Below are 27829 nucleotides of genomic sequence, written 5' to 3'. Positions count from 1 at the left end.
ACATCCTCAGTGTTCTCCGCAGCCGAGAACGAAACGTCTGGAAGAAAAACTTTCTCCAGTAGAACACGGCACTTGAGCCCGAAAGATTCTACAAACCCTAATGATGTTACCAGCCGTGAAAACCTGAAATCTTTGATATTAAATATTGTTATTTCAAAACTGAGTCCCCCCCAGGCTTATAGAAAAATGCCCCATTTCTTCCTGGCATCATTGGTTGGATTTTTTGATCCGCAGTCTATTCCGTAGTTCAGAACTAGACTCAGTCTTCCTCTCCACTGCTGAGTAACTCTGCTTTTCCGCCGTATTTCTTCTCTCAGCTTGGGCAGAAACAAAGCCAGGAGGCATGGCTCCCTTGCTCTTTATGTACGCACCTGAGCTTCAGGCCCTTTGTAAAAGCAACAACAAAAAAGCTAGTTCTGTAGGGCCTCATGCCCATCTGAGTTTCCAACACATGGAGCCCACTGGCAGCATAGAAGAGTCAAACCCATCATCTTTCCGGCAGTGTGTGTTATTTTCTGTCATTTGTGAATGGAATTCTGACTTCCCCATATCTATTCTTGACTTCCCCGTATCTATTTCAGTTGCCTTTACACATTGTGGACAATCCATTCACAAGTGCACAGTAACCAGCAACGTGCGGATACAACATCAGTTAAAGCCCGTCTCCAGCTTGTACGTGCAGAATCCCATCTGTGTGGCACATTCTTTTTGGGCTCGTTTCTAGGGAGGGAGATGATGCTGGATTCAAACCTCCCTCTTGGATTTTGGTGATATTATAGGAGAGGGAGGAGACGTACCTCCTTTGTTACCTGGATGGTTACAAATGTGTGAAAAGATCAACAAAATTAAGTTGGGGATGGTGAGAGAGAGAGAGAGAGAGAGAGAGAGAGAGTGAGTTCTGGTCAGTTGCCCTGGCAACCCAGGGCCTACTGAAGGATGTAGCCCAGGTTTTGCTGTAGATGGTCCCCATGGTAACAAGGGGGGAGGCTGTCTACATCTGCTTTTGGAAGGAAATGTTTACGCCTCTTTATAGGCCTAAGTAGAGCTTGGAAGGGGGAGGGGGCTTTGTGGGACAAATGAGGCCGTTGCCGCGGTGACCAGCCAGCTCTCCCAGAAATGGGGAAAGGCCTGGGGGTTTTTTCTGGGGGGGGGGGGATAATGTCTGATGGGTGTGCTGAGAAGAAGAAAAGGAAGCAAGGCTTTGCTCTTGGGGCTGCATCAGGTGCTACTAGTTGCTGGTTGTTCTCTGTCCGGGGTTGCCTTTTTAAATGGTGTGTGTTTGTGGTTGGGGTGTGTGTGTGTGATGCATGCTTATTGAGTTAAGAACTGAGAGAAGAATGGACGATGCAAACTGAGATGCAGACGAGGGGCTCTTGAACCCCCTTGAGTGTGGAACAGAAAAAAAGGCTAGAAATATTTTAAATAAATAAATGTTCTCCTGGAGGAAATGCCCGTTTGGAGGGTGTGCTCCATGGTATTGTACCCCACGGAGATTCCCCACCCCAAAAAAAAATCTCCAGGAGTTTCCTAAGCCAGAGTCGGCAGACTTAGCATCTTCTCATGGTCAGCAGCAGCCTTTCCTTTAGGCACCTCAAAGGTGCATAACTAATTTCTTCTGCTTTAGGATGGATGGATGGATAACAAAGCTTGCATGTTGAACAGACATGTTTTGCACTAGGCCGCTCCCTAGACTTCCTTCAAAAAACAAACAGCAGAACTTGCCAGGGGTTGCCAGAGGCTCAGATTCTGGGTGTCAGGGCTTGGCATTGCTACTCTGGAGAAAGTGGCAGCGTGAGGGCCTGTAAGGGGGTCAGAAGGTGTTCTGGATTCCAGGCTATGCCCTTAGGGTTGCAAGAAGGTGATCTGCTGCAGCCCACCAAGATCAAGGACTGCAAATCAGGCTGCAGAGGGCCGTAGCTTGAGTGACTGAAGTGAATGAGCCAAGCCTTGTGCAGCTTGGGATCTACCATCTGCGAAGTCAGTGTTCCCTCTAATTTCCTCCTGCATCCTACTGACCAAAGCAGTTCACATCCTGAGCAGAATATAATTACTGTAATAATCTTAAAATGGGCAATGGGCAGTGCAAGAGCCTGTTTGACTCCAGATAGCTGTTGAGCAGGGTTTCCTGTGTGGATTGAAAGCCAGTTTGATGTAGTGGTTAAGTGTGCAGACTTTTATGTGGGAGAACCAGGTTTGATTCCCCATTCCACCACCTGGACCTGCTGGTATGAGCTTGGGTCAGTCATAACTCTCTCAAAGCTCTTCTCTCAAGAGCAGTTCTGTCAGAGCTCTCTCTGCCCCACCTACCTCACAGGGTGTCTGTTGTGGGGAAAGGAAGAGAAAGAGATTATAAACCGCTTTGAGACTCAAGTGAAAGGTGGGGTATAAATCCAATTTCCTCCTCCTCTTCATCATCATCGTCTCATGAGCACAGTTTAGAAGGATCACTGGTTGAAAGGCATGTGTTTGGAATTCTTGGCTGCTTTTTTAAGATTAATTTTCAGACATATGAGGTTTAGATTAGGATTGAGATACTGGGGAGAGGAGTTAAGGGGAAGTTTACAGTGCAATCCTAAAATAACTTTCTTAGGACTAAGTGCCGTTGACTAGACCTTGGTAGGATTTTGAATAGACCTGCTTAGAATTGTCCTTAAACTCCCTTCCCTGAAGTTCCAGATCAGATTGACTTTTAAAATTAAGTTTTAAAAATTGCTGGGAACTCCAGATACAGGCCTTCCTGCATATCCTACTTTACAAATTCCATCTCCATAGCTACACATCATCATCACCATCCTTTGTCACAGTCAGATATTTGACTGGTAAATAGCGTTCTGCCGTTTGAGATCTAGCCAAATTCTTGGGAATTGCTGAGGTATCTTTGCAGGATCCTGGCTGTTCCAAGCAACACTGTTTTCTGGAGCTGAGCTGGTGGTATTTGCTCAATGCCAAGAATACCCAGGGCATTTCTGGAGGCTTCCAGGTATTGCTCTAGGGCCCCAGTGGTAACTGCCACGATGGTCGCTTTCTCTCCCAGAGGTCCTCTAACTCTATTGATAGGTCTTGGTATTTGTCATCTTCTCTTGTTCTTTCTTTTCTATTCTGCTGTCTCCTGAGATTGCAGTGTCAATTACCCAAAACCTATTTCTCATTTTTCCTACAATTGTGTTTTCAGGGGTATTATGCTCAGGTGTTTGTTTGTTTGCAAATGTATCCCAAAGCATCTTTGTTTCATCATTCCCCATGATCTTGTCTGGTTCGTGCACCCATGAATTTCTGGCTGATGGTAAGCCAATACTTCTTGAGAAGATTCCAGTACGACATAGCTACAACTTTATCATGATGTTCTTCATAGTCAGTTTGAGAAGTTTCACTGCAGACACTTCCCATGTGGTCGACTGTTCATCGTTTGTCTTGCAACGTTGAGATTTGCTGTCGCTGCTGATCTTCTGAATCTTGGCTTTCATGCTTTTTGAGTGCCTTGTGTCTTTCTGTTTCTCCAGCAATATGCCAGGCTCTTTTCCATCCTTGGTACAATCCTTGGTAGCTTTGAGAAAAGCGGGGACTTTTTTGTTTTTAACCTACCTTCCTTGCTGTTTTATTGCTTCCTTTATCCTTCATTCACTAGCTGTTTTAATGGCATTTTATTGTGGTTGCGTTCTTGTTGTTCTGTCTGTCTGTCTCAGTTGTGTTAGTGGGATCCTCCCTGGAAGGAGGAGTGGGAATATCTGTTGACAGAGGCACCGGGTTTCCGTCTGGCTGGACAGGGAGCTGAACTCTGGCACCAACCAGAGTTTGATGTATCCTGCAGGCTTTCCTCTTCTCTGCTTTGCACACAGAGCGGGGAGAAGACAGTGGGCCAGCAGCCAGTAGAGGAGATGTTTGCCATGTGTGGCTGATCCTCTGGTTTATTTGTTGCCAGGATGAATGGGCTCCAGCTCTCCCTGACCTGCATTGGGATTGAATTGTGGCCGGAGAAGAGCTGGCAAATGCATTGCGGTAGCCCTGGGGGAATGAGAGAATGCAGCCACTCCTTCCAGAGCCCTTGAGGGTCAGATAAAACTTAATGAGGTCTTTCCTTGCTGGCTCCCCTTGGCTTTCCCTCTTCTCCCTTGTCTCAGGTTGCCAGGTAACCAGTTTTCACCTGGACAGGCCAGTATTTTTCCTTTCTGTCCAGTAAATAAACTGAGAAAATGCAGGGTTTGGAGCTGATGGAGAGCCTTAGTAAGCATTACCATAGTGAGTTGCTGTTTTCAATTGCAAAGGGAGCCATAAACTTTGACTGGGTGTTGTTTGCATCCACCACCAGTCCCCTTCCCATTCAGTTCTGGGGAAAGGTTGGGCCTCTTCTTTGCATCAGGTTTTGGAGCAGGTCAGAAATGGCAGGTGTCTTTTTCCAGAAGCGCGGGAGAGTGCTGAGTCTGATCTTCTCCAAACTCCCCGTGGAAAGTTAAAGACATTGCTTCGCTCCTACCAAGCCAACGTTAGTTGGCAGAAGAGTCAGTGGAAAGGTGCTGGCTGTGGGGGCGGGGAAAGCGTTGCCGTTGGAGAGGGGTAGTCACCCACCACCTGTGGCAGCTGGGTTTACAGAGTCCTGTTTGACTTGTGTATAAAGTTGCTCGTCGTTTGTAAGATGATGATGGTGGTGGTCGTGGTTATGTCAAGATCCCTTGCCATTTTACTATTTTGCCATCTTGGTGTTCTCTTCTAAAACACCTGCTATGCTTACTGGGAAAACGAAAGTATTTAGGCCCTCTAACACTGTCTGACCATCAGGGTCGTCACTATCCGTTAGAGTGTTTTGCTAACAACTATTGTAGTGTGAGAATGTCTGCCTTGTAGCCATTTAGCGTTTTGAACTTATCTCACACCAAAAAGTTAGGCGCGCACGTAACGGCTAACCGCTTCTATATATATTCACCCACCTGCGAGCCACCTTAATTTCGCTACTGGCCTTGCCAGTGGTACTATCCTGTTTCAACTCAGTCTTCATAGTGCGCTACAATTCCGCTTTCTAAGCATTGGGAGTGGTCTCTCCCTTAAGTGAAGGAGGGGGGGGGGGTGTCAGCCTGGCAAGCGTTGCTGTCCTCCGGCAAAATCCTGGCAGGACATCTCTGCTTTACAGGCCCTGCAGAATTGTAAAAGATCCTGCAGAACCCTAGCCTTCCGGCAGAGAGTTCCACCAGGTCGGGGCCCAAACATTTGCTCATCTGTTGGGACGTTCACCATCTTGAGTGGTTTGGATTGACAGAAAGAAAATTTCCTCAGGGACTGATATGAGGTTATGTGGTGGATATCAAGGAGAGCTGGAAGAGATGAGTAGCAGGGCAGAGAGAGGAAGGCCAAGGGCTGGAAAGTCAAAGAGAAAGAATGCCTGAGAAGAGAGATACCCAGAGGCAGGGAGGGCTGGGGGAAAATTGGGGATGAGGCCATAGAGGTGGAAAGAATGCTGATACGGGGCCTTCAGCTAGTGAGGCTTTCCTCTAGTTGAATTGAATTTGGCAACTTTAATACCAACAGAGGTGGGAAGGCTGAAGAACCAGGTAAGTCCCTTCCAGATGGAGAAGCAGCTGACATCTCACCGGAGACATTTTGGATTGCCTGAATTTTATTGTTAAGGTGCCATCTTTTTGTACTGATTTAAATTTGGTTTCAGATTATGTTTTTGTTATGTTTTATATGTTGTGACCACCCTTGTAGGGTAGGGCAGGATATACCAATAAAATAAATTGGGGCAAGGTTGCCGAGTCCACTGCCGTTCTCCTTGCTCACCTGCCCTTCCGTCTCTTTTTCCTCCTACAGAAGTTGTGATCAAAGTCCAGGTGTACGAGAATGGGGATTTGTCTCCGCTCCCTCTGGCTGCTGTGGAAGTGTTTGGGAACCAGACCTCACTGGCTTCGGGTGCCACGGACCACGAGGGGGTCAGCATGCTGCCCATCCACTATCGCTTGGGAACCTGGGTCCTTGTCACAGCCTCCAAACGTGGCTTCATCACAAACTCAGTTCCTTGGCGCGTCAGCAAGCTGCCACGTGAGTTGCAGGTTTCCGTAGGGCCAGGGCAGGTTGAGGGTGCGAGAGGAGCCCCTTCAGAGGGGTTGAAAGACCAAAAAGAAGAAGCAATCTTTAATGAGAATGGCTTCTGCTGCTGTTTGGAGAGTCAGTTTGGTGTAGTGGTTAAGTGTGCGGACTCTTATCTGGGAGAACCAGGTTTGATTCCCCACTCCTCCACTTGCACCTGCTGGCATGGCCTTGGGTCAGCCATAGCTCTGGCAGAGGTTGTCCTTGAAAGGGCAGCTGCTGTGAGAGCCCTCTCCAGCCCCACCCACCTCACAGGGTGTCTGTTGTGGGGGAGGAAGGGAAAGGAGATTGTGAGCTGCTCTGAGACTCTTCGGAGTGGAGGGCAGGATATAAATCCAATATCTTCTTCTGTTGGAGCATTCAGGGTTTTGAATAGCATGCAGTGCTCGAGTCTCAGGGGGAGGGGAGGGTCTCTTCTGATTTAGTAGCATGATGCAATGGTTAATGTCAGAGTAGGAGACCCAGGTTTGAATTCCGGCTTTGCCAGGGAAGCTTGTTGGGCAACCTTGGGCTAGTTGCACACTCTCCATCTCACTTACTCACCATCTTATTGTGGAGAAGGGGAGCTTGTTGTAAGTGGCTTTGGGTCCCCATTGGGGAGAAAGGGGGGTATAAATGAAGTAATTAAAATAAAATAAATCAATTGGCAGAAAGGAGCAATATCCCTGTAATATCATTCTCCACTTTCTCGACAGGGGAGAAGTTTCTGAGACAGCAGTAATTTCTGTTCATTGAGAGAATGTTGACTTTACTGGTTCACATATAAAGGAGCATGAAGGCTGGGTCTGGGTTCCCTTTCCTTTGTTACCATCAACCTTGACTTGTGGTTTCTCCTCAGTTCTTGTGAATGTGGCACATGGTTCGGATCTGGATCGTGGTGGGCACAGAGAAGGGGCATCAGTTCCCCATGCCCCCTGCACACCATTTTACTGAAGTGAAATGGCCCCAGGGGAAACCATTTGGCCCAGTAGGGGAAGCCCTTGTGTCTGGTCAAAGATTGAGGAAGAACACACGACCATCGCGTCTCATTGTTACACAAGATGGAGACCCCAAACCCAACCTGTGTGCTCTGTAATATGTGAATTGGCCTTTACAGTATCTTTGTAATAGTTACAAAACTGTAACAAGGATAAGTGAGACAGAAGAGGAGATTATTTCGTGTCAAAGCTCAGGCCCCTTTAAAATGGAGAATTTTAGGAAGCAAAACATGTAGTACAACTGTGAAAGTGGGCAGGTTTTGTTCATTTGTGGTTGTTTTGAAATGAATTGTTTCTGAGATAAGCAGTTGGATTCCTGGAAAATAGGTGATTCTCATGGCTTATTATAATGCTACAAAAGAGACATCTCCGAGGATTTAAAGGGAAGGGAACCCTCATTCTTTCCCTCTTCCCTTCTTGCTGGGAAGGGGACTCCCCTAGCCTAGACAACTAATCTCCCTGATTTTTTCCCTCCTGTCTGCCCATCCACACATTTGCAGCTTTCCCCATCTCCCTTGGCAGTGTCTCCTGGTTTTTCTGTCCCCTACCTCTTTTTAATTTTTATCATTGCATGGCTCAGTGGTGGCTGTAGATTTTGGTTTGTTCTTTTACATCTGCGCCTGCGCAGCCGTTGCTGCCTCCGTGTTTGCTGTTGGTTCTTAAGAACAGTAACACAGTTTTCAAGTTTTCACATCCTCACTGCAGGTGCTCCACTCGTGAATTTTTTGGTCTGTTAACAGGAGCTCTACCCATCACTGGGAGAGATGCTAAAATCTTAAAATTTGTTCAAGGTAGAACGAATGTGTCTGCTTGTATTATTGTCAAAACCTGGTGAATAGGCACAGATTTTAAAACATCGCCCAATTGTACTTTCTTATCTTTGAAGCTACAAAGGAGTTCCCAGAAATCTAATTAGCAAGTGGTTTAATTGTTTTTGGAAGAAGGGCTTGTATGAGGAATTTACTGTGATTGGAATCCTGCTTTAAAGGAGGGGGTTTGGCTAGAGGAGGAATCCTCAGCATGGTGCCGGTGAAGGCCGTGGGGTCCACAGCACCTTTTCTGGCACCCGTGAAGTGTTTTTAGGAAATGAATTGGTGGAGCTTTTGCCCAGCAAGGCTTCTGACTGACTGTTGGAGATTTGATTGGCTGGGCAGATTTTTTAAAATGCCTTGGCAACAGCTGACACCACAGCTGAAGGAACTGCAGTGTGTGGCTGAAGTTAAGCTCTAGCAATTACCTGTGGCTGGCTCCGCCTCTTGTGGCACCCATTTTGTTGCTGAGCCCAGCATGCCATGTCAAAATTCCAGATGTGCTTGAAGGCTTAGAAAGTTTGGGGACCCTGAACTCGATTGACCACCATCCTAGAGGAATTGGCTGGACCGTTGAGCCTGCCTTGGCGGGGAGGGCGGGGTATAAATAAAAATTTATTATTATTATTATTATTATTATTATTATTATTATTATTATTATTATTATTATTATTATTATGTTGGAAGAACATCTTTCAGCCCACTTAGATATCAGTTCTTAGTGGCTTCAAAAAAAAACTTCCAACACAAGAAAAATGATGTGACAGCCAAGGGTGGAGAGAATTAATTAAACTAATTAATTTTGCCATTAGTGATGATGAGGGTCAAAAATTCCTAAAACTACACACCATTGCATACACTGGCAATAGGGTCACCTCATCAACTCCCATTTGAGATCATTACCAAAAGCCCTGATTTGCGTATTGAAGCTGTTGATAATTTCTAGCCATAAGCTAGAAATAGGATGCAGCCAATGAATAAAGAGATAAATCACACAACAAGCTTTTGGGGAGAGTGTGTATGTGTGTATACACATTTTTGGACACAGGGAAAACTAGAACAGGTTTCTGGGTTTGATGGTCTCTTGGGGGGGGCGCAGAGTAGCTTTTCTGATGTCTGTAGATCCAAGTGGGCAGCCGTATTGGTCTGAAGCAGTTGAACAAAGCAGGAGTCAAGTGCAACTTTAAAACCAACAAAGTTTTATTCAGAACGTAAGCTTTCGTGTGCTAAAAGCACACTTCTTCAGACGAGGGACTAAGGCACAGTACCTTATGCCCTCGTATGAAGAAGTGTGCTTTTAGCACACGAAAGCTTGCGTTCTGAATAAAACTTTGCAGGTCTTAAAGGTGCTACTTGACTCCTGCCTTGTTTTCCGATGTCTGTTTTATAGAAAGAGAAGCTGAGGTGGAGAGGGAGTGATGTGTTCAACGCAAGATGTTTGTTCCTCAGCTTAACAGATGACTTGTGCAATCAAAAAAGCTCTCAAGCTGAAGACAGACTGAGAGGCTGAGATTTGGCTGCAATAATGGCCCGTCTGCCACCATTGGGAGGAAGGGGAAGGAGCGAGAGGAGACCAGCCCTGCCAGAACCATCTGTCCAGCTCTTCTCCACCATTTCCTCTGGCTTGGCCAGTTGTCCCCCTTTATTCAAGGAGTTCCTTGGCCTAGGCCTCTCCTTGATTCGGTTTTGAGAACATTTGGTGGGTCTGAGGGACTGAAGTACTAAAAATACACGGTTTGAAATTCCACCTTCTGGAAATTAAAACAACAACACTGGGAGAGTATGCTTCTGGAATTCCTCCTTCTGGTCCCTTATTTATTTTATTTTATTATATTTATATCCCTCCCTTCCCTTGTTTCTCCTATACTAAAAGATCCAAAACCAAAAGCCATGTCATGCCTTTTGTTAAAAGAACACAAAGCAGCATGCAGGCTTGGGAGTTCTGTAGAACTCTTCAACAGATATTAAAAATGTGTGTGGGGGGACTGATGATAAAGCTGGGATCTGAAGTCTTCTTCTTGGCATCAGGTGTGGAATGCTGGGCCGCAGACACTGTGAGGATGGGTGGTGAGTAGCGCTGGTATTAGGTTACACTTTTTTTCTTTCTGGGAATGAGAAGGGAGAACAGCAGCCTCCAGTAGAAAATATAAAACCCAGAAGTTGATCTAATTTCTCTGTGGCTCTAAGTAGAACACACCAGCCCCCTTAAGAAACCGATGAGAGCAGTATTTCTGTTGAGAGTGGATGTAGTTGTGTTGTCAGTGCTGGAGGATTAACATGCTGCACATCAAGAGCCAGTTTGGTGTAGTTAAGTGTGCGGACTCTTATCTGGGAGATCCGGGTTTGATTCCCCACTCCTCCACTTGCAGCTGCTGGGATGGCCTTGGGTCAGCCATAGCTCTCATAGCCATAGCTCTCATAATGGCAGCCTCTGGGAGAGCTCTCCCTATCCACCTCACAGAGTGTCTGTTGCGGGAGAAGGAGATAAAGGAGATTGTAAGCTGCTCTGATACTCTGATTCAGAGAGAAGGGTGGGGTATAAATCTGCGGTCTTCTTCTTCTTGTTCTGATGGAAGCCACATTGGGGAATCATATCTAGCTATGGTGGAGGGATGACCCCAGAAATAGTGAGTAGGATAAAGCAGATTCTTGAAGAATCTAGTTAAAATCTGCTCCTCCCCCCCCCCTTTTTAATTTTGTAACATCTGGCCTGATGGGCTCTGGGGAACTCAAAAGCATGCCCGCTGTTACGTGTCATTGCGTTGAACCTCCTAAAGATGTTATGTGGATGGTTACTTTTGGATCAAAGTGGCAGCAAATAGCTTTTCTACTAGAGCTAACCAGAATCTATAACCACAGGTAACGAAGCAACTAGCTACAGTTGTACTTGGTGAAGTCATGGCCTAGAAGAGGGGTCGGGGGAGGTGTGGGATCTTGTGACGCATATCTGGTTGCTCTGTCAATGTTGGGCATTACATCTGTTGGGCATTACATTACTGTAAGCCGCCCTGAGTCCGCTTGCGGAGAGGGCGGGATATAAATGCAAAGTAATAAATAAAATAAATAAATAAATCTGCACAGAATTCATTTCAAACAGTTTTATTTACATACAACAATTAGAATAATTCTCATACAAATCATAATAATCAATATAATAGCATATACATTAATGAACACGAACAACATAAAACACGTAAATACGACACATAACTACAAAACAGATCCCCGTTCACACAAGGAGTGAGAGGGGTTAATCGGAATAAGCTTCTGTTACTCCATAACAAATCCTTTACTTTTAACCCAAATATAGATGGCGTCCCATTCCTCTTTGCATTTTTGAAAGTTACCATCATTCAATCTTGTGCACAGTAAGTCTGACTCTGCAGCTTCTAATAATTTGGACACAAATTCCTCTCCATTAGGTATCTTAGAAATCTTCCAGTATTTAGCATATAGTATTCTAGCTACCGCAACTATATGCAACAATAGCCATCTGCACAGAATTCTAATGCTGACCCTAAGCATAGTTGGCCAGGGTTGCAAATTCCGCTTCAAGTCCTGGTTAAGCGGTGAGTAGAGAGAGATCGATGCCTCTCCACGGTGGCCTCAAACCATCCTCTTTCTGTGGTTCTGAGGCAGGAGTTAGAGGCCTGTTGTCTTGACCTGGATCTTTGAATTCTGTTGCTGTTGTAATTCCTGATTGAGCTTTCTTGTATTTAACTTTTCGATTGTGTCCTTTGTTTCTGTTTTCTGAAATCCTCTTTTGTCATTAATGCTATATGCCACTTTGAGAACCTTGGTTTGAATGCAAAGTAGAAATAATTTTGAATAAATATACCACATGGGTTTGTGATGGCACAACTCCTAGGGTTTTGCTTCAAAGGTAGACTCACCCTCCAATTTAATGCCGTACTTGCTGCTAGGGAAAGAAGGGCTTCAAGTAACCAGCTTTTTTCTCTTTCCCTTGACCCCAATTTCTGAACAGTCTATGCCTCTGTCAGCCTCTACCTGCTTCCAGAGCGGCCTGCTACGCTCATCCTGTATGACGACGTGGTGCAAATCCTTCTCAGTTCGCCAGGTGAGTCTTCCTGCACAGCCCAGGGGCCAGGAAGCGGAGGACTTGAGGCTAGGGAACTTGGCTTGGTTCTGCCAGGTGGTGAAACCGTTTGTCATTGCAGGAGCGAAGAGTCAGCCATGGGCACAGTTCCCCCGCAAATCGGCCCGCCTGCCCCGCAACTCAACCTACAGCCAACTCTCGGCCTCTCTGACAGCCGCCAGCAGCGGGCCGGACATGAGAGGTTTCCCGTCCTTTATCGGAATGGAAAGCAACGGCAGTGGTAAGGGGCTTGGGATTGGAGTGTGGGTGGGATACGGGGCTGGTGTGGGTGGGGAACCCGAATTGGGCCTGCCAGTGGTCAAGGTAGCAGAATTCAGGATGAGAATGCATCCAAGGTGGAGCTACATCTGATGAAATTTACGTCAAAAGAAGTAGATTTATTATATAGTGTACACAGGAATGTAGTTAAAAGCTTAAGACTTGACTATCAGGCTGCATTAAAAGTCATCCAGATTCAGTTTTCAATAAGCCGTTATAAATCCCTCACACAGAGTGGATGATAAATATCAAATGCCCAAGACAAGACCATACACATTTCAGCCTCTTAGGCCTTTTTCAGCGATCAATAATATATAACATAGTTTCTAGAAGCACATCTGGAAAATAAACAATATATATTTTAACCTTCGCTTCGTATGAGGGATTTTTAATAGCTTATTAAAACTGATTCTGGGTGTCTTTTAATGCAGCCACCTGAAATTCAGGTCTTATGTTTTTAAATAGAAGAAGATGAAGATATTGGATTTATATCCCACCCTCCACTCCGAAGAGTCTCAGAGCGGCTCACAATCTCCTTTCCCTTCCTCCCCCACAACAGACACCCTGTGAGGTAGATGAAGATATTAGATTTATATCCCGCCCTCCACTCCGAAGAGTCTCAGAGCGGCTCACAATCTCCTTTCCCTTCCCACCCCCCACAACAGACACCCTGTGAGGTAGATGAAGATATTGGATTTATATCCCGCCCTCCACTCCGAAGAGTCTCAGAGTGGCTCACAATCTCCTTTACCTTCCTCCCCCACAACAGACACCCTGTGAGGTGGGTGGGGCTGGAGAGGGCTCTCACAGCAGCTGCCCTTTCAAGGATAATCTCTGCCAGAGCTATGGCTGACCCAAGGCCATGCTAGCAGGTGCAAGTGGAGGAGTGGGGAGGAATCAAACCCGGTTCTCCCAGATAAGAGTCCGCACACTTAACCACTACACCAAACTTGCTCTCCATTACATTACAGTGTACTATATAAATAATATGTTTCTTTTGATACAAATTTTATCTGCTGTATCTTGATTTCTGAGGCACTCTCGGTACCTTTCCGAGTTTGTTTGTTTTTTTAAAAGTTCTAAGTAAGTTGTCAAATTGATTTTTTCATTGATTGTATTACTCTATTTATTGCATTTATTTATTAGTATTTATTTGTGTTTTAAACGTTGCAAGCTACCCCGAGTCCCTTGTAAATAAAATAAATAAACAATGGCGAAAGGAAAGGTCCCCCGTGCAAGCACCAGTCGCTTCCGACTCTGGGGTGACGTTGCTTTCACAATGTTTTCACAGCAGACTTTTTACAGGGTGGTTTGCCTTCCCCAGTCTTTTACACTTTCCCCCCAGCAAGCTGGGTACTCATTTTACTGACCTCGGAAGGATGGAAGGCTGAGTCAACCTTGGGCTACCTGAATCCAGCTTCCGCTGGAATTGAACTCAGGTTGTGAGCAGAGAGTTCAGACCACAGTACTGTTGCTTTACCGCTCTGCGCCATGAGGCCACTCTAAATAATGGTGGCATGGATATAAATAAGATCCCATTGCATTAAGCCTCAGTCAAAGGGATGGGGCATATTTTCATAAGAACATAAGAGAAGCCATGTTGGATCAGGCCAATGGCCCATCCAGCCCAACACTCTGTGTCACATAAGAACATAAGAGAAGCCCTGTTGGATCAGGCCAGTGGCCCATCCAGTCAAACACTCTGTGTCACATAAGAACATAAGAGAAGCCATGTTGGATCAGGCCAACGGCCCATCCAGTCCAACACTCTGTGTCACATAAGAACATCAGAGAAGCCATGTTGGATCAGGCCAATGGCCCATCCAGCCCAACACTCTGTGTCACATAAGAACATAAGAGAAGCCCTGTTGGATCAGGCCAGTGGCCCATCCAGTCAAACACTCTGTGTCACATAAGAACATAAGAGAAGCCATGTTGGATCAGGCCAACGGCCCATCCAGTCCAACACTCTGTGTCACATAAGAACATCAGAGAAGCCATGTTGGATCAGGCCAACGGCCCATCCAGTCCAACACTCTGTGTCACATAAGAACATCAGAGAAGCCATGTTGGATCAGGCCAACGGCCCATCCAGTCCAACACTCTGTGTCACATAAGAACATAAGAGAAGCCATGTTGGATCAGTCCAGTGGCCCATCCAGTCCAACACTCTGTGTCACAGAAGAACATAAGAGAAGCCATGTTGGATCAGGACAACGGCCCATCCAGTCCAACACTCTGTGTCACATAAGAGCATAAGAGAAGCCATGTTGGATCAGGCCAATGGCCGATCCAGCCCAACACTCTGTGTCACACAGCGGTCAAAAAAAATAGGCACCATCAGGAGGTCCACCGGCAGGACTACAACTCCAGAAGCCCTCCCCAGGCACCAAGAATACAGAGCATCACTGCCCCAGACAGAGTTCCAACAACACGCTGTGGCTAATAGACACTGATGGACTTCAGCTCCATATGTTTATCCAGTCCCCTCTTGAAGCTGTCTGTGCTTGCAGCCGCCACCGCCTCCTGTGGCAGTGAATTCCACGCTAGCTGACAGCCTTGGCGCCGGAACAGACCCAAGGGCCGTCTCTAGCAGTGCCAGGTGTTCCCCTTCTAATTCCTTGTCTCCCTGCAGTTGGCAGTCCCTGGCTGGAGCTGGTGCCCGTCGTTGCTGTTAGCGTCCACCTCTTCACTGGCAACGGGACTGAAGTCCAGCTCTCGGGCCCCGTCCAGCTGTCCATCCCACTGCTGCCCGATTCTGCTGCCGCGGCATCTTCCACCGTGCCAGCCTGGCGCTTTGACCTCAAGAGTGGTGAGTCCAGCATTTGGTCTGTATTCCTGTGGCACAGTCACCAATGCACCAGGCAGGCAAGGGGGCGGTATTGATTTCTTCAGGGCAAGCAAGAGTCTTCCTGCCAGAGACACATGGATCAGTTTTTCAGAAGGCAAGCACAGCTCCTTGGCTTGTGGATCCAGGCACCCTGCAGTCTCTTTCAGCTGCCTGAGAGCTTCTCGGGGATCCAAGAGACTCAGGTTCAGATCTCCCTTCTGCCGTGGAGGTTTGCTGGGTGACCTTGGGCTAGTAGCACACTCTGAGTCTCACCCACTTCATGGGAGGATAAAGCAGAGAAGACGAGGGCTGCGGAAGCTGCTTTGGATCTCCGCTGGGTTATAAAGAAAGTAAGGAAGTGACTAGGGCTGCTCAAGCCCGGCCCGTGGGTGCATGGCACCCTAGCTGATCAGCGGGAAAAGCGACGGGGAGGCCGGCGCTCCTATGCCGGCCTTCTGACACTCTCTGGACCTTCAGCGCTGGGTTGGCGGCGAAAGGAAGGATCAACAAGCCGTTGAAAAAGTGGTTGCTGCCGCAGCTGAACAACAGAGGAGGGGAGCACCTTGAAAGAGCCCCGGGAGCCGGCGCTTCGTCGCCAGCTCCCCGGACATTAAAAGGTGGGTGGGTGAGTGGGAGGGAGAGAGGGGGAAGCAGGCAACTAGGGATTTGCCTAGGGGGTGGGGCCGGGGCCGATTTTGTCGCCCCTGCCCTGCCGGCGCTCTAGGCAAATGCCTAGTTTGCCTAGTGGGCGAGCCGGCCCTGGGGCTGCTGGGGGTCAGGAGGAAAGAGGAAGCCTGGTGCAGAGGGCCTTGTGCTTCTGGGAGACGGTTCTTGGTCATGGCGAGAACATTTTGAGTTGATTAACAGTCCCTCTGTTGACACTTATCCTCTCCTCCCGTCAGCTGTTCTGGTTTAGGAATTGCCTGTCCAACACCCCCTATGGCAATCTAGCCTAAAGAGATGGGAACGTTCATTTATTTGCTTTTAAGGTCTCTGCAGTACGGTTGCCTCGTATTTGCCTGTGCGTAAAGGGAATAATATTAAACATATGAAGCTGCCTTATACTGGTCCATCAAAGTCAGTATTGTCTTCTCAGACTGGCAGCGGCTCTCCAGGGTCTCCAGCGGAGGTTTTTCACACCTATTTGCCTGGACCCTTTTTTGGAGATGCCAGGGATTGAACTTGGGACCTTCTGCTTCCCAAGCAGATGCTCTACCACTGAGCCACCCTCCTTCCCCTTCTGTCAAAGCCCTCCCCTTCTGTCCCGTCCCTTCTGTCAAAGCCTCCGTGCCTGTCCACGTGGCATCACTGTGCAGCTTCCCAGCTCAAGCTTGCAGCTTGGAGACCACCCCCTGCTAAGCTACAGGCGACCCTCTGCCTTTGCTTTTCAGAGACGGCAAGCGGCTACCTCTGTTCACTGCCTCCCAAATAGTAGAACAACACTTCTTCCTTTTTTGCTCTCATTTAACTGAGATGTCAACATCTGCTTGCGATTAAGAGAGGAACGGTCAACTTGGCAGCTGGTCAGCCAGACCCTGCCATCGAGGCACTTTTGTCTGATTCCAGCAATATTACCGAATTTCGGTCGACATATGGCACTGTGATGCGCCCGTGGTTTTCCTAGCTTGTAAGGGAAAAGAACTGGTAAAAAAACTCATAAAGAAAAAAACCACACTCTTTTCTTACAATAAAGAGCCCTCAGTCTGAATGTCAACCTGGGAGCGACAGGACACATAAAGTGGGTGTCTTTTTTTATCCAGATGTGCTGGGGGGGGCGGAATTTGGACTGTAGACTCACCTGTCTTCCTTTTGTGTTTCTTCTGCATATCAAACCTGGTCTGGAGAGCCGTGCTCTGCACCTGCTTTTGAAGCAGCGTGTCTTCTCTTTCTCTGCTGCTCTGAAGAACAATAAGAAGAGCTTGGTTGGTTCTAGGGTTGCCCGTCCTCCTTAGCCACCAGTAGTAGGGTGGGGGGTAGGTTGCCAGCTTCGTGTTGAGAAACTCATTGATATTTGGGGTGGGACCTGGGGAGGGCAGGGACCTCAGGGGCAGGGCCGGCGTGTGGGAGTCAGCGAAGTAGGCATTGGCTGTTTCAAGAGAAGCCCAGGGCAAATAGGAGCATGGAGCCAGATCCATTGGAGACAAGAGCACAGCCAATTGAAATAATATACCCTTTTGGTGAGCTGCCGGAAGAAGAAAACTCCGAAAAGAGGACAGAAGCGCAGTCCATTTGCAGCCACACCTCTTTTGGGAAGCGGTCATATCCGTTTTGGAATTTCTTGTACTTCGTGTAGCTCTGCAAACAAAGAGAGAACATTGTACAGTTTTTTTGCAGAAGAGACTTTTTGGAATACTATTGAATATTGTTTAGTATAAAAAGTGTTTTGGTATTACATGCGTTAGTAAAAACCCTCACAGAGTGTTCTATATTTATTTGCCCGACCGTCTCTTTTGGCAGCGGGTCGGTCTAGATGGGCCTTTCTAAACACATCCTTTCCAACCGTTTCCTTAGGTTTGTGGGTTCGAAATGGGACCGGCGTCATCCGAAAGGAAGGGAACCAGCTTTTTTGGACCTTCTCTTCCCCACAGCTGGGTTACTGGGCAGCTGCTATGCTCTCCCCAACATCAGGTAAGGTCGCCGCGGCCCGAAGGCCAAGGAATCCTCAGGAAAACCTTTTGTGTTAGCCGAGGGTGCAAATCCTCTGCAGCTCAGCAGAAATCGGTGGGAGTTTCGTATCCTAAGGATTCTGAATGCTTGAGAAATCAGTGCTTCTGAGCCTGCGAGGTGTGCTTTCAGTAGCACTCTGTGAGGAGAATCTAAGCAGGCAAGAGATTCTGGGGAGCGAAGCAGAACCAACCTTGGTGAGTACTTGGATAGGAGACTCCCAAGGAATACCAGGGCTGGGACGGGGAGGCAGGCAAGCGAGCCACCTCTCTGAAACATCCAAGCCCCACTAGGGGTCGCCAGAAGTCAGCCACGACTTCCAGGCATATGTGTGTGCATACACACATCTGCCAGTTTGGTGTAGTGGTTAAGGAGAGCCAGTTTGGTGTAGTGGTTAAGTGTGTGGACTCTTATCTGGGAGAACCGGGTTTGATTCCCCACTCCTCCACTTGCACCTGCTGGAATGGCCTTGGGTCAGCCATAGCTCTGGCAGAGGTTGTCCTTGAAAGGGCAGCTGCTGTGAGAGCCCTCTCCAGCCCCACCCACCTCACAGGGTGTCTGTTGTGAGGGAGGAAGGTAAAGGAGATTGTGAGCCGCTCTGAGACTCTTCGGAGTGGAGGGCGGGATATAAATCCAATATCTTCATCTACCTCACAGGGTGTCTGTTGTGGGGGAGGAAGGTAAAGGAGATTGTGAGCCGCTCTGAGACACTTCGGAGTGGAGGGCGGGATATAAATCCAATATCATCATCATCTTCTTCTTCTTCTACACGCACACAAATACTCACCAAAAGAGAGAGAGAGAGATCCTGGGGAGACATGCAGTGGTGCCCAAATTTTGGAACTTCCTGCCCCCCGGGAGATGCACCAGTCTCCTTCTGTTGTTGTCTTCCCCCAGCAGGTCTGTTTAGCATACCCCTGAGAACTGTTATTGACTGCCTCCCTGGGTTTTGGTGTTATGTCTGTTTATATGTGGTTGTTGATTTGTTGAATATATACTTTATTTCAAATGCTAAAATGTTATCATGTTTTATGTTCGCTGCTTTGGAGACCCTGTTTTGGGTGGAAAAGCCGCACAGAAGTTTTTAAATAAATAAATCTAAAGCTCTCAGGATCTTGGTCAATTTTCCTACCTCCCTCTCAGTGTTTTCTCCTTCAGCCCACTCTCAGAATCCTGTGTCTCACTCAGTCCTCGCAAGACTAGTTTTTGGATGCTTTTTTTTTGGGGGGGGGAGGTGTTAACTTACAATAAGCTTTCTGCCTGCAAGCAGAGTCTCTTGAATATGTAGAAACCCTCAGGTTGTCTGTGAGTTGTCCTGATTTGGGGATTAATAACACGTGCATGTATTATAACAACTATAAGATTATACCACAATTCAGTCACAGTCCATGAATATTAAAATATTCAAACAGCAAGTTGTGCTCAGGGATCCTTTTCTCCATTGTGGGAACTGGTCTTTTGTTCAAGAGAAGTTCCACTGGTACCTGTGGAAGAACATTCTTAGGAATTGTATAAGGCTTGTATGGAGAACCAGTTTGGTGTAGGGGTTAAGTGTGCGGACTCTTATCTGGGAGAACTGGGTTTGATTCTCCACTCCTCCACTTGCAGCTGCTGGAATGGCCTTGGGTCAGCCATAGCTCTGGCAGAGGTTGTCCTCGAAAGGGTAGCTGCTGTGAGAGCCCTCTCAGCCCCACCCACCTCGCAGAGTGTCTGTTGTGGCGGAGGAAGGTAAAGGAGATTGTGAGCCACTCTGATTCAGAGAGAAGGGCGGGGTATAAATCTGCGGTTTTCTTCCTCTTCTTCCTCTGACCCTGGGACTATAGCCTCAGAACTTCACACTATATTGGAATTGTATTTTCTTCATTCATGGACTGTGATTGTATTGGGGTATAATCTTATAGCTGTTATAATACATCTACATGTCACATACTTGGGACTTGCACCATCTATTTTGTTGTTTAATATTGTCTAGAGTGTCTTGGGGTGTTTTGTGTTTATCTGCTGATTTGGGGATTGGCACATGCCACTCATTTCACCATGATATAATAGAGCTCAGATTGGGGAGAAGGGTTTTCAGGGAGAAGCAAAATAAACACGGAGATAAAATCGTCCTTGCTGAAATATGAGGATTTCCCATGTTCCAGCCCCCTGACTGCTGCATTTGTGCTCTCATGTTTCCATATGATATCATCCTCTTTAAAACAGACTATTAACAGTCTGTTCCTTCCTCACAAAATCTGCTTTATTTTAAACCCATCAAAATTGGGTATTTCCTGGGCAGACTGCTCTCAGTGTGAGGCATTTCTTGGGTCTGGAGAGAAAACAGATCATTGCAGGACTTTGATGAAGTGCTTATTTTTGTTTGTTGATGATGGCAAGGGTTAGCAGAACAGAGCAGAATCACCTGCCTTTTAGACAGAGGAGAGGGACCCTTGGATACCTGCATCTGTAAATACATGGAGGTTTTTTAAAGGTTGCTAAAGGTGTTGCATTATTCCTACCCAGTGTTACACATGCTCCTTTTTTGAAAAACAGAAGGGAATCGCCCGCAGTGCAGCCTGCTTTCTGGAGAGGGGGGATGGTTGGAGGTGTTTGCAAACATATGGTTTAAAAAAAAAAAGAAGAGTATTGTGTTACTTCTGTTTAGTGCTCTACTATCCATGCTACTCAGAATTTGAAAACAATTCCAACAGGATGGGAGGAAAATCCTGAGGGTCATATGAGAATACAGCAAGGGGACTGGTGGTTCAATGCACGTCAGGTGTGAAAAGGAAACTACTGCAAAAAAGGGAGCAAGACGGGATTTCCCTGGGTTGTTTGAGATCTCCATTGCAAGGACAATTTTACACAGACGGCCATGGAAAATCACTCTGGTGTGGAAACAGCAGCGTTTGCAAAAAATTGAATTTTACGTAATCTCCCCTCCCCTCCCATCCATCCCTCTTTTTTAGATAAAGCAAGTCAGCAGCATGCAAAATGTTTAGCGATTTAATAAGCCTTGTATTGCCTTAATGTTTGTGGCACAATTGAACATATGAACGTATGAAGCTGCCTTATACTGAATCAGACCCTCGGTCCATCAAAGTCAGTATTGTCTTCTCAGACTGGCAGCGGCTCTCCAGGGTCTCAAGCTGAGGTTCATCACACCTTTTTGCCTGGACCCTTTTTTGGAGATGCCAGGGATTGAACCTGGGACCTTCTGCTTCCCAAGCAGATGCTCTGTCACTGAGCCAGAGCCCCATTCATGGCTCTCCAGGGTCTCCAGCTGAGGTTTTTCACACCTCTTTGCCTGGACCCTTTTTAGTGGGAGATGCCGGGGATTGAACCTGGAACCTTCTGCTTCCCAAGCAGATGCTCCACCACTGAGCCACAGCCCCATTCATGGCTCTCCAGGGTCTCCAGCTGAGGTTTTTCACACCTCTTTGCCTGGACCCTTTTTAGTGGGAGATGCCGGGGATTGAACCTGGGACCTTCTGCTTCCCAAGTAGATGCTCTACCACTGAGCCAGTGCCCCATTCATGGCTCTCCAGGGTCTCCAGCTGAGGTTTTTCACACCTCTTTGCCTGGACCCTTTTTAATGGGAGATGCCGGGGATTGAACCTGGAACCTTCTACTTCCCAAGCAGATGCTCTACCCCTGAGCCACAGCCCCATTCATGGCTCTCCAGGGTCTCCAGTTGAGGCTTTTCACACCTCTTTGCCTGGACCCTTTTTAGTGGGAGATGCCGGGGATTGAACCTGGAACCTTCTGCTTCCCAAGCAGATGCTCCACCACTGAGCCACAGCCCCATTCATGGCTCTCCAGGGTCTCCAGCTGAGGTTTTTCACACCTCTTTGCCTGGACCCTTTTTAGTGGGAGATGCCGGGGATTGAACCTGGGACCGTCTGCTTCCCAAGTAGATGCTCTACCACTGAGCCAGTGCCCCATTCATGGCTCTCCAGGGTCTCCAGCTGAGGTTTTTCACACCTCTTTGCTTGGACCCTTTTTAGTGGGAGATGCCAAGGGATTGAACCTGGCACCTTCTGCTTCCCAAGCAGATGCTCTACCACTGAGCCACCGTCCCTCCCCTTATAAACATTTTAACAGCCTCTTCATAAAGTTAAGTTGGAAACTTTGGGGTTAGAGTTTTTAAACAGTCAAATTTCAAATTTTTGGGGAGGGGGGAGAGAGAAGGAGAGAGAGTGCAGCTTTTAGGGGAGGGGAAAGAGTGCTGGTCCATGAGACTGTAAGAGCTGCTTTCTTTGCAGGGCTGGCCAGTGGAGCAGCAGGCTTGAAGGACCTGGTCACTTACCACACCCTCATTCTGCTGACCATCCTTGGTGCACTAGCCTTGCTGGTCCTCATTCTGCTCTGCCTCCTGATCTACTACTGCAGGTGAGTCCACTGGTCCCCTGGAACCCCTTTCGTCATTCCGCCTCCCAAGTGTCCTTTTGCCACCCTGAAAGTTGTCCCTCAACATATGAAGCTGCCTTATACTGAACCAGACCCTCTTTGGTCCATCCAAGTAAGTCTTGTCTTCTCAGACTGGCAGCAGATCTCCAGGGTCTCAAGCTGAGGTTTTTCACGCCTACTTGCCTGGACCTTTTTTAGTTGGAGATGCCGGGGATTGAACCTGGGACCTTCTGCTTCCCAAGCAGATGTTCTACCACTGAGCCACCGTCCCTCCCCTGCTCTCCAGGGTCTCCAGCTGAGGTTTCTCTCACCTACTTGCCTGGACCCTTTTTAGTTGGAGATGCCGGGGATTGAACCTGGGACCTTCTGCTTCCCAAGCAGATGCTCTACCACTGAGCCACCGTCCCTCCCCTGCTCTCCAGGGTTTCAAGCTGAGGTTTTTCTCACCTACTTGCCTGGACCCTTTTGAGTTGGAGATGCCAGGGACTGAACCTGGGACCTTCTGCTTCCCAAGCAGATGTTCTACCACCGTCCCTCCCCTGCTCTCCAGGGTCTCCAGCTGAGGTTTCTCTCACCTACTTGCCTGGACCCTTTTTAGTTGGAGATGCCAGGGACTGAACCTGGGACCTTCTGCTTCCCAAGCAGATGCTCTACCACTGAGCCACCATCCCTCCCCTGTTCTCCAGGGTCTCCAGCTGAGGTTTTTCTCACCTACTTGCTTGGACCCTTTTGAGTTGGAGATGCCAGGGACTGAACCTGGGACCTTCTGCTTCCCAAGCAGATGTTCTACCACCGTCCCTCCCCTGCTCTCCAGGGTCTCCAGCTGAGGTTTCTCTCACCTACTTGCCTGGACCCTTTTTAGTTGGAGATGCCAGGGACTGAACCTGAAACCTTCTGCTTCCCAAGCAGATGCTCTACCACTGAGCCACCATCCCTCCCCAGCTCTCCAGGGTCTCCAGCTGAGGTTTCTCTCACCCACTTGCCTGGACCCTTTTGAGTTGGAGATGCCAGGGATTGAACCTGGGACCTTCTGCTTCCCAAGCAGATGCTCTACCACTGAGCCACTGTCCCTCCCCTATCGCCGTCGCTTCCGTATTTTATTTTCTCAATTCTCATTGTGGTTGACGTGGGTGCTCCGTGTGGAAATGATGACAGAGCCAGTCTCAGAGTCCAGAGGCTCAGCTTCAGGGCTCCGCTGTGTCACGGACTCTGTGGTTTCCATCTTTCAGCAGGGAGCAAGGGCAGCAGGGCCAGTGTGGGCGGGGAAGGAACAGGGCTGTCCAAACGTCAGCTGAGGAAAGGATTGCAGGGATAGAGCCTGGTATTTGACAGCTGTCACAGGCTTTTATAAGCCGGCCATTGCCAAATGCTGGGCAGCCTCCGTGGCCTGATTAGTCACAGAGGTCCAAAGGCAACCACTACACAATGCCAGGCCAGACCCCTCCTGGACTTTCATTCCTTGCAACCAGACAGCAGCTGTGGGGAACGTATTTCCAGGGAGGAACCTACAAAACGGGGGGATCGCTTGCCCTGATCAGAGGGCTGGCAAGCCTAGGGCTGAAGCCCCCCCCCCCATAGTCATGGGGAAACAAATGCCATACAGCTGTTATTTCCCACGGGGAATACGAATCAGCTCAGGAAAACCCCGGCCCAATCTGTGTCCATCTGCATCAACAAGAGGTTTCTAAGATCTTGGAATACAAATTTAACAAAGTTGCAGAGACTTTTCTGTTGGGATTACAAATGGGAAAATTTCCAAAAGAAGATAGAACTTTAATTAGGTACTTGCTCTCTGCTGCTAGGACATCGTATGCGCAGTTGTGGAAGCAAGAAAAAATACCAGAGAAATGGGATTGGATTGTAAAAGTTATGGCATGGAGTAAAATGGACAAATTAACAAGAACCTTAAGAGACTATGATTTAGAAGTTTTTAAGACGGAGTGGAAAAAGTTCAGAAGATACGTAGAAAAAGAGTGGGAAATAAAAGGACATTGGACAATTTTTGATAATGACCAAGTACAAGAGGGAGGAGGATATTAATTTTGGTTCTTATTAATTAAGGGTACCTTTAATATTAAGATTTTAAGTATAGAACACCGGCGGGGGTCAAGTAACGGGGGGAGGGGTGGGTAGAAAGTAATATATGGGATAGATTAAAAAAAAAAAGTAATTATTAATGAAGTAAGAAATTGAAATTTATTACCGTGTGTTACTAATAAAATTGTTTGAAACACACACACACACACACAAAAAAGTAGTTTGTGTGCTTGGCCTTTGCGCTCACCTCTTGCTCTTCACCTCTTGCTCTTCCTTGGCTTCACCTCTTGCTCTTCCTTTTCTCCCCTTCTAGGAGGCTGTGTCTGAAGCCACGGCAGCAACATCGAAAGCTTCAGCTCTCTGGCGCCCTGGATGCCTCCAAGAAAGACCAGGCCACCTCCATGTCCCAGATCAACCTCATCTGCACGAGCCACATGGAAACGGCCTCCTCCAACGGGGACATGGACCTTCACACGCCCATCCTCAAGTCGGCCTTCTCCTCCTCCCGTGAATTTGAGAGCTCCCGCGAGGAGTTCTTCAAGCAAGTCTCCAGCCAGAAGGCGCGCCATGCCGGCAAGGCCTCCGCGGCAGACACGCTGAGCCAGAGGGGACCCTGCAAAGATGATTACCCTCGAGTGACGGAGGGCTACTCGCTCAAGGCAGCCCGCTCCATGGACGTCCCTGGCCCGCTCGAACCCCCGCTCTTGGAGGACTACAAGCGCAGCTGTTCCCACCAGCGCATGGAGGATAAAAGCACTGAGACCCAGCGCAAGCAAGGACGCAGCGACGGCAAGGCCTACCTGCAGGAGCCGCCCTCGCCACCCCCTCTCCCCCCACCCTTTGACCACTATATGGGCCACAAAGGGGACCCCAAGCCCCCCGACTACATGCTGTCCCAGTCTGTAGACCACCTGGCTCGCCCCACCTCCCTGAGCCAGCCGGGGCAGCTCATCTTCTGCGGCTCCATCGACCACATGAAGGACAGCATGTATCGCAACGTCATGCCGACCCTTGTCATTCCGGCCCACTACATGCGCTTGGCATCGTCGGAGCAGCCTCCCGGGAGCTCGGAGAACCAACCGGACATGGACCCAGCTGGCCTGGGGCTGCCTCACCAGTTTGGCCCCCAAGAGCAGCAGCGGCAACAGCTCCTGCAGCAGCAGCTTCAGCACTCGCAGTTTCAGCTGCAGCAGCACCCGTCAGACGAGGCAGAGGGGAAGGGCTGGGGTCCCCACGCCCAGTCCGTCAGCGGCTCGGTTACCATCCCTGTGTTGCTGAACGAGTCCACCATGGCCCAGTTGAACGGGGAACTTCAGGCGCTCACCGAGAAGAAGCTGCTGGAGCTGGGGGTGAAGCCCCACCCCCGGGCCTGGTTCGTGTCCCTGGACGGGCGCTCCTCGCAGGTCCGCCACTCGTACATCGACCTTCAGGGCAACGAGAGGAGCCGGAGTAACGACGCCAGCCTCGATTCGGGCGTGGACGTCAACGAGGCCAAGCCCCCCAAGCGCCTCAAGGAGGAGCGCCTGGCCTCCACCATGGCCCCAGCCTACTCCAAGCTGGTTTTTGCCGACGCCGACACGGAACAGAGCAGCAGCGAGAGCCGCACCGCCATCTGCTCTCCTGAGGACAACTCGCTGACCCCCCTGCTGGACGAGAACACCGACCACCGCGCCGCCACCATTCCCCGACGTGGGCGCAGCCGCGGCAACAGCTCCCGCAGCAGTAACAGCAACAGCGAGCTGCGGCGTGACTCCATGACCAGCCCCGAAGATGACAGTAACGAGCCCTCCGAAGGGACGGACGACCAGGGTGACAAGAAGAGCCCGTGGCAGAAACGCGAAGAGCGGCCCCTCATGGTCTTTAACGTGAAGTAGCCTGCAGGCCGGTGGAGTCACCCTCCTTGTGCGGTGAGGGGCATCAGAGGTGATGGACCCCACGGAGGACAGGTCTGGCGTGCCTCCTCTTTCTTCCTTGCATCTGGTCAAGGCCTGGCAGAGCAGGGGCCCCAGACGTCTTGACAGCGGAGAGACACCGACACAACAAGAAAGCAGGGTGGGGGAGCCTGGCCCGGCTTTGTCACTGTTGTCCCAGCATGCCCTGTGGTCACTCGTGACACTTGTCCCGCCTGAAGCAGGGTTAAGAAGCACCACGCCCACTGCCTTTGGGCCTTTCCTCCTTTTTTTGCACCAACACCAGCCAGGCTGAGCCGGGCAACGCGGGGCGCAGGGATTGCCCGGACCGTGACGGAGGCGCGGGAGGTTTCCCTCCCCCTTCACTCTGAGCCAATCGCCAGAAGGAGGCCACAGCTCGGCCCGTGTCATTCCAGGGCCGCTTCCCAGAATCCCTTGCTCCTCCCCAAGCTTGGTGTGGCAGAAACTAAGATTGGCCCCTTGCCCTGTTGCTCTGGGAAGTGAAACTGAAGGCATTTTGGGGACCGACCCTTACCCTTGGTGGGGGGGGAGGGGTTGTACAGTTCCTTTGAAACAAATCAGTGATGTGGATTTTCCAGGCTGCAGCCCGGTTTGGGGGAGGGGGGGGACGGGCAAGTGCCCTCTTGCCTGTTGTGCCTCAGTGCCCGTGCGACCTAGGGGATGGCACAGAGGCCGGGCAAGTGCGTTGGGTCTGGGTGGGGGTGTGGGGGGGGGTCACCGGCGTGACTCTTTGTACATATACGTGTGCATGCGTGTGTGTGTTGGGGGGGCGGGGCATCTGAGCCGTGGGTGACACGTGCGCGTGGAGTGTGTCAGTTGTGCCTGACCTCGTCGCTGAACCAGCGCAGTTGTGCTCCGCCCTGCTTCCTTCCCCTTGTGCCTGCAACTCCTCCGTCTCCTCCAAGTGCCTTCCTCAGCAGCCCCTCCCCCAGACACTGCAAATGCAGCTTGGGCGTCTGTCCGTCCGTCCGTCGGAGGAGAGGGGTGCAGACGATGGGCCATCTGCTCAGAGCTGCTGTAGCCGTTGCGGGAGGGGGCGGGGTAGACAAGAAAAAATCCTCCTGGGTCTTTAATCTGCCTCCTCTCCCGTGGGCAGCCCAGAAGGGTGGGGGAAATTCGGTCAGCCATGCCTTCCAGCTCCCTCCTCTCGAAGCCAGCAGCAGCAGATGGCATGTGAGGGGGGGGGGGTGCTCTTCTGTCCACTGGGGCGACCCCCCTCCCAGATACAACGTGCTCAGTGGCGGGAGAGGGGCTTACCTCATGGCTGGAGGGGAGATTCGGAAGGTGGGGGAGTCCATCGGATGTCCCCAGGAAAATCCGAGGAAGGCGTTTCTGGAGGTTCCTTGGCCCACGGGGGATAGGCGTGGGTTTCGTTTGGGAACAACGGGGAAGAGGATCTGCTGGCCCCATCCCAGGGAGGGTGGCTCAGGCCAGTCCTGAAGATGGGAGGAGAGCGAGGCCTGGCTGCAACGGCGAAGACCAGTGTCAGTGTCTCCGTGGGTTTTTATTTTTTTAAACAGATAGTGCAACTTCCGTTGGAAACCACTAAGCTGAGCCCAAACTTTCGTGGCGGGGGAGGACGAGTTTGAATAGATTAGAAGGTTCTGTGAAATAGGGGTCGATATCCCTCTCCCCTCCGTCTCATTCCTGAGCCACCGAGAACACAACGTGAAACATTTCAAGGACGCCCCTCTCCTTCGTCGGGCCTTGTCGGATGCTCCAGCAGGGCAGTCCTGGTT

The 27829-nt window shown here is 49.3% G+C and overlaps 1 protein-coding gene across 1 annotated transcript in view; it reads left to right on the top strand.

The window, feature by feature from the left end:
• The window catches only part of FAM171A2 (family with sequence similarity 171 member A2), a 45339-nt gene extending 19090 nt beyond the window's left edge, over window positions 1-26249 (top strand). Inside the window, exons 2-8 of the mRNA XM_060255268.1 lie at window positions 5800-6027; window positions 11847-11939; window positions 12040-12198; window positions 14872-15048; window positions 17578-17694; window positions 21978-22104; window positions 24473-26249. Of these exons, the coding sequence (XP_060111251.1) occupies window positions 5800-6027; window positions 11847-11939; window positions 12040-12198; window positions 14872-15048; window positions 17578-17694; window positions 21978-22104; window positions 24473-26033 (2462 nt within the window). The 3' untranslated portion in view covers window positions 26034-26249. The remainder of the gene's footprint in view (window positions 1-5799; window positions 6028-11846; window positions 11940-12039; window positions 12199-14871; window positions 15049-17577; window positions 17695-21977; window positions 22105-24472) is intronic.
• Window positions 26250-27829: the final 1580 nt, after the last annotated feature.

This window comes from Heteronotia binoei, chromosome 15 (assembly GCF_032191835.1).
Source record: "Heteronotia binoei isolate CCM8104 ecotype False Entrance Well chromosome 15, APGP_CSIRO_Hbin_v1, whole genome shotgun sequence".
Lineage (NCBI taxonomy): Eukaryota > Metazoa > Chordata > Lepidosauria > Squamata > Gekkonidae > Heteronotia > Heteronotia binoei.
Note: the sequence above shows the minus strand (reverse complement) of the source record. Positions and strands in the feature narration are given on the sequence as shown.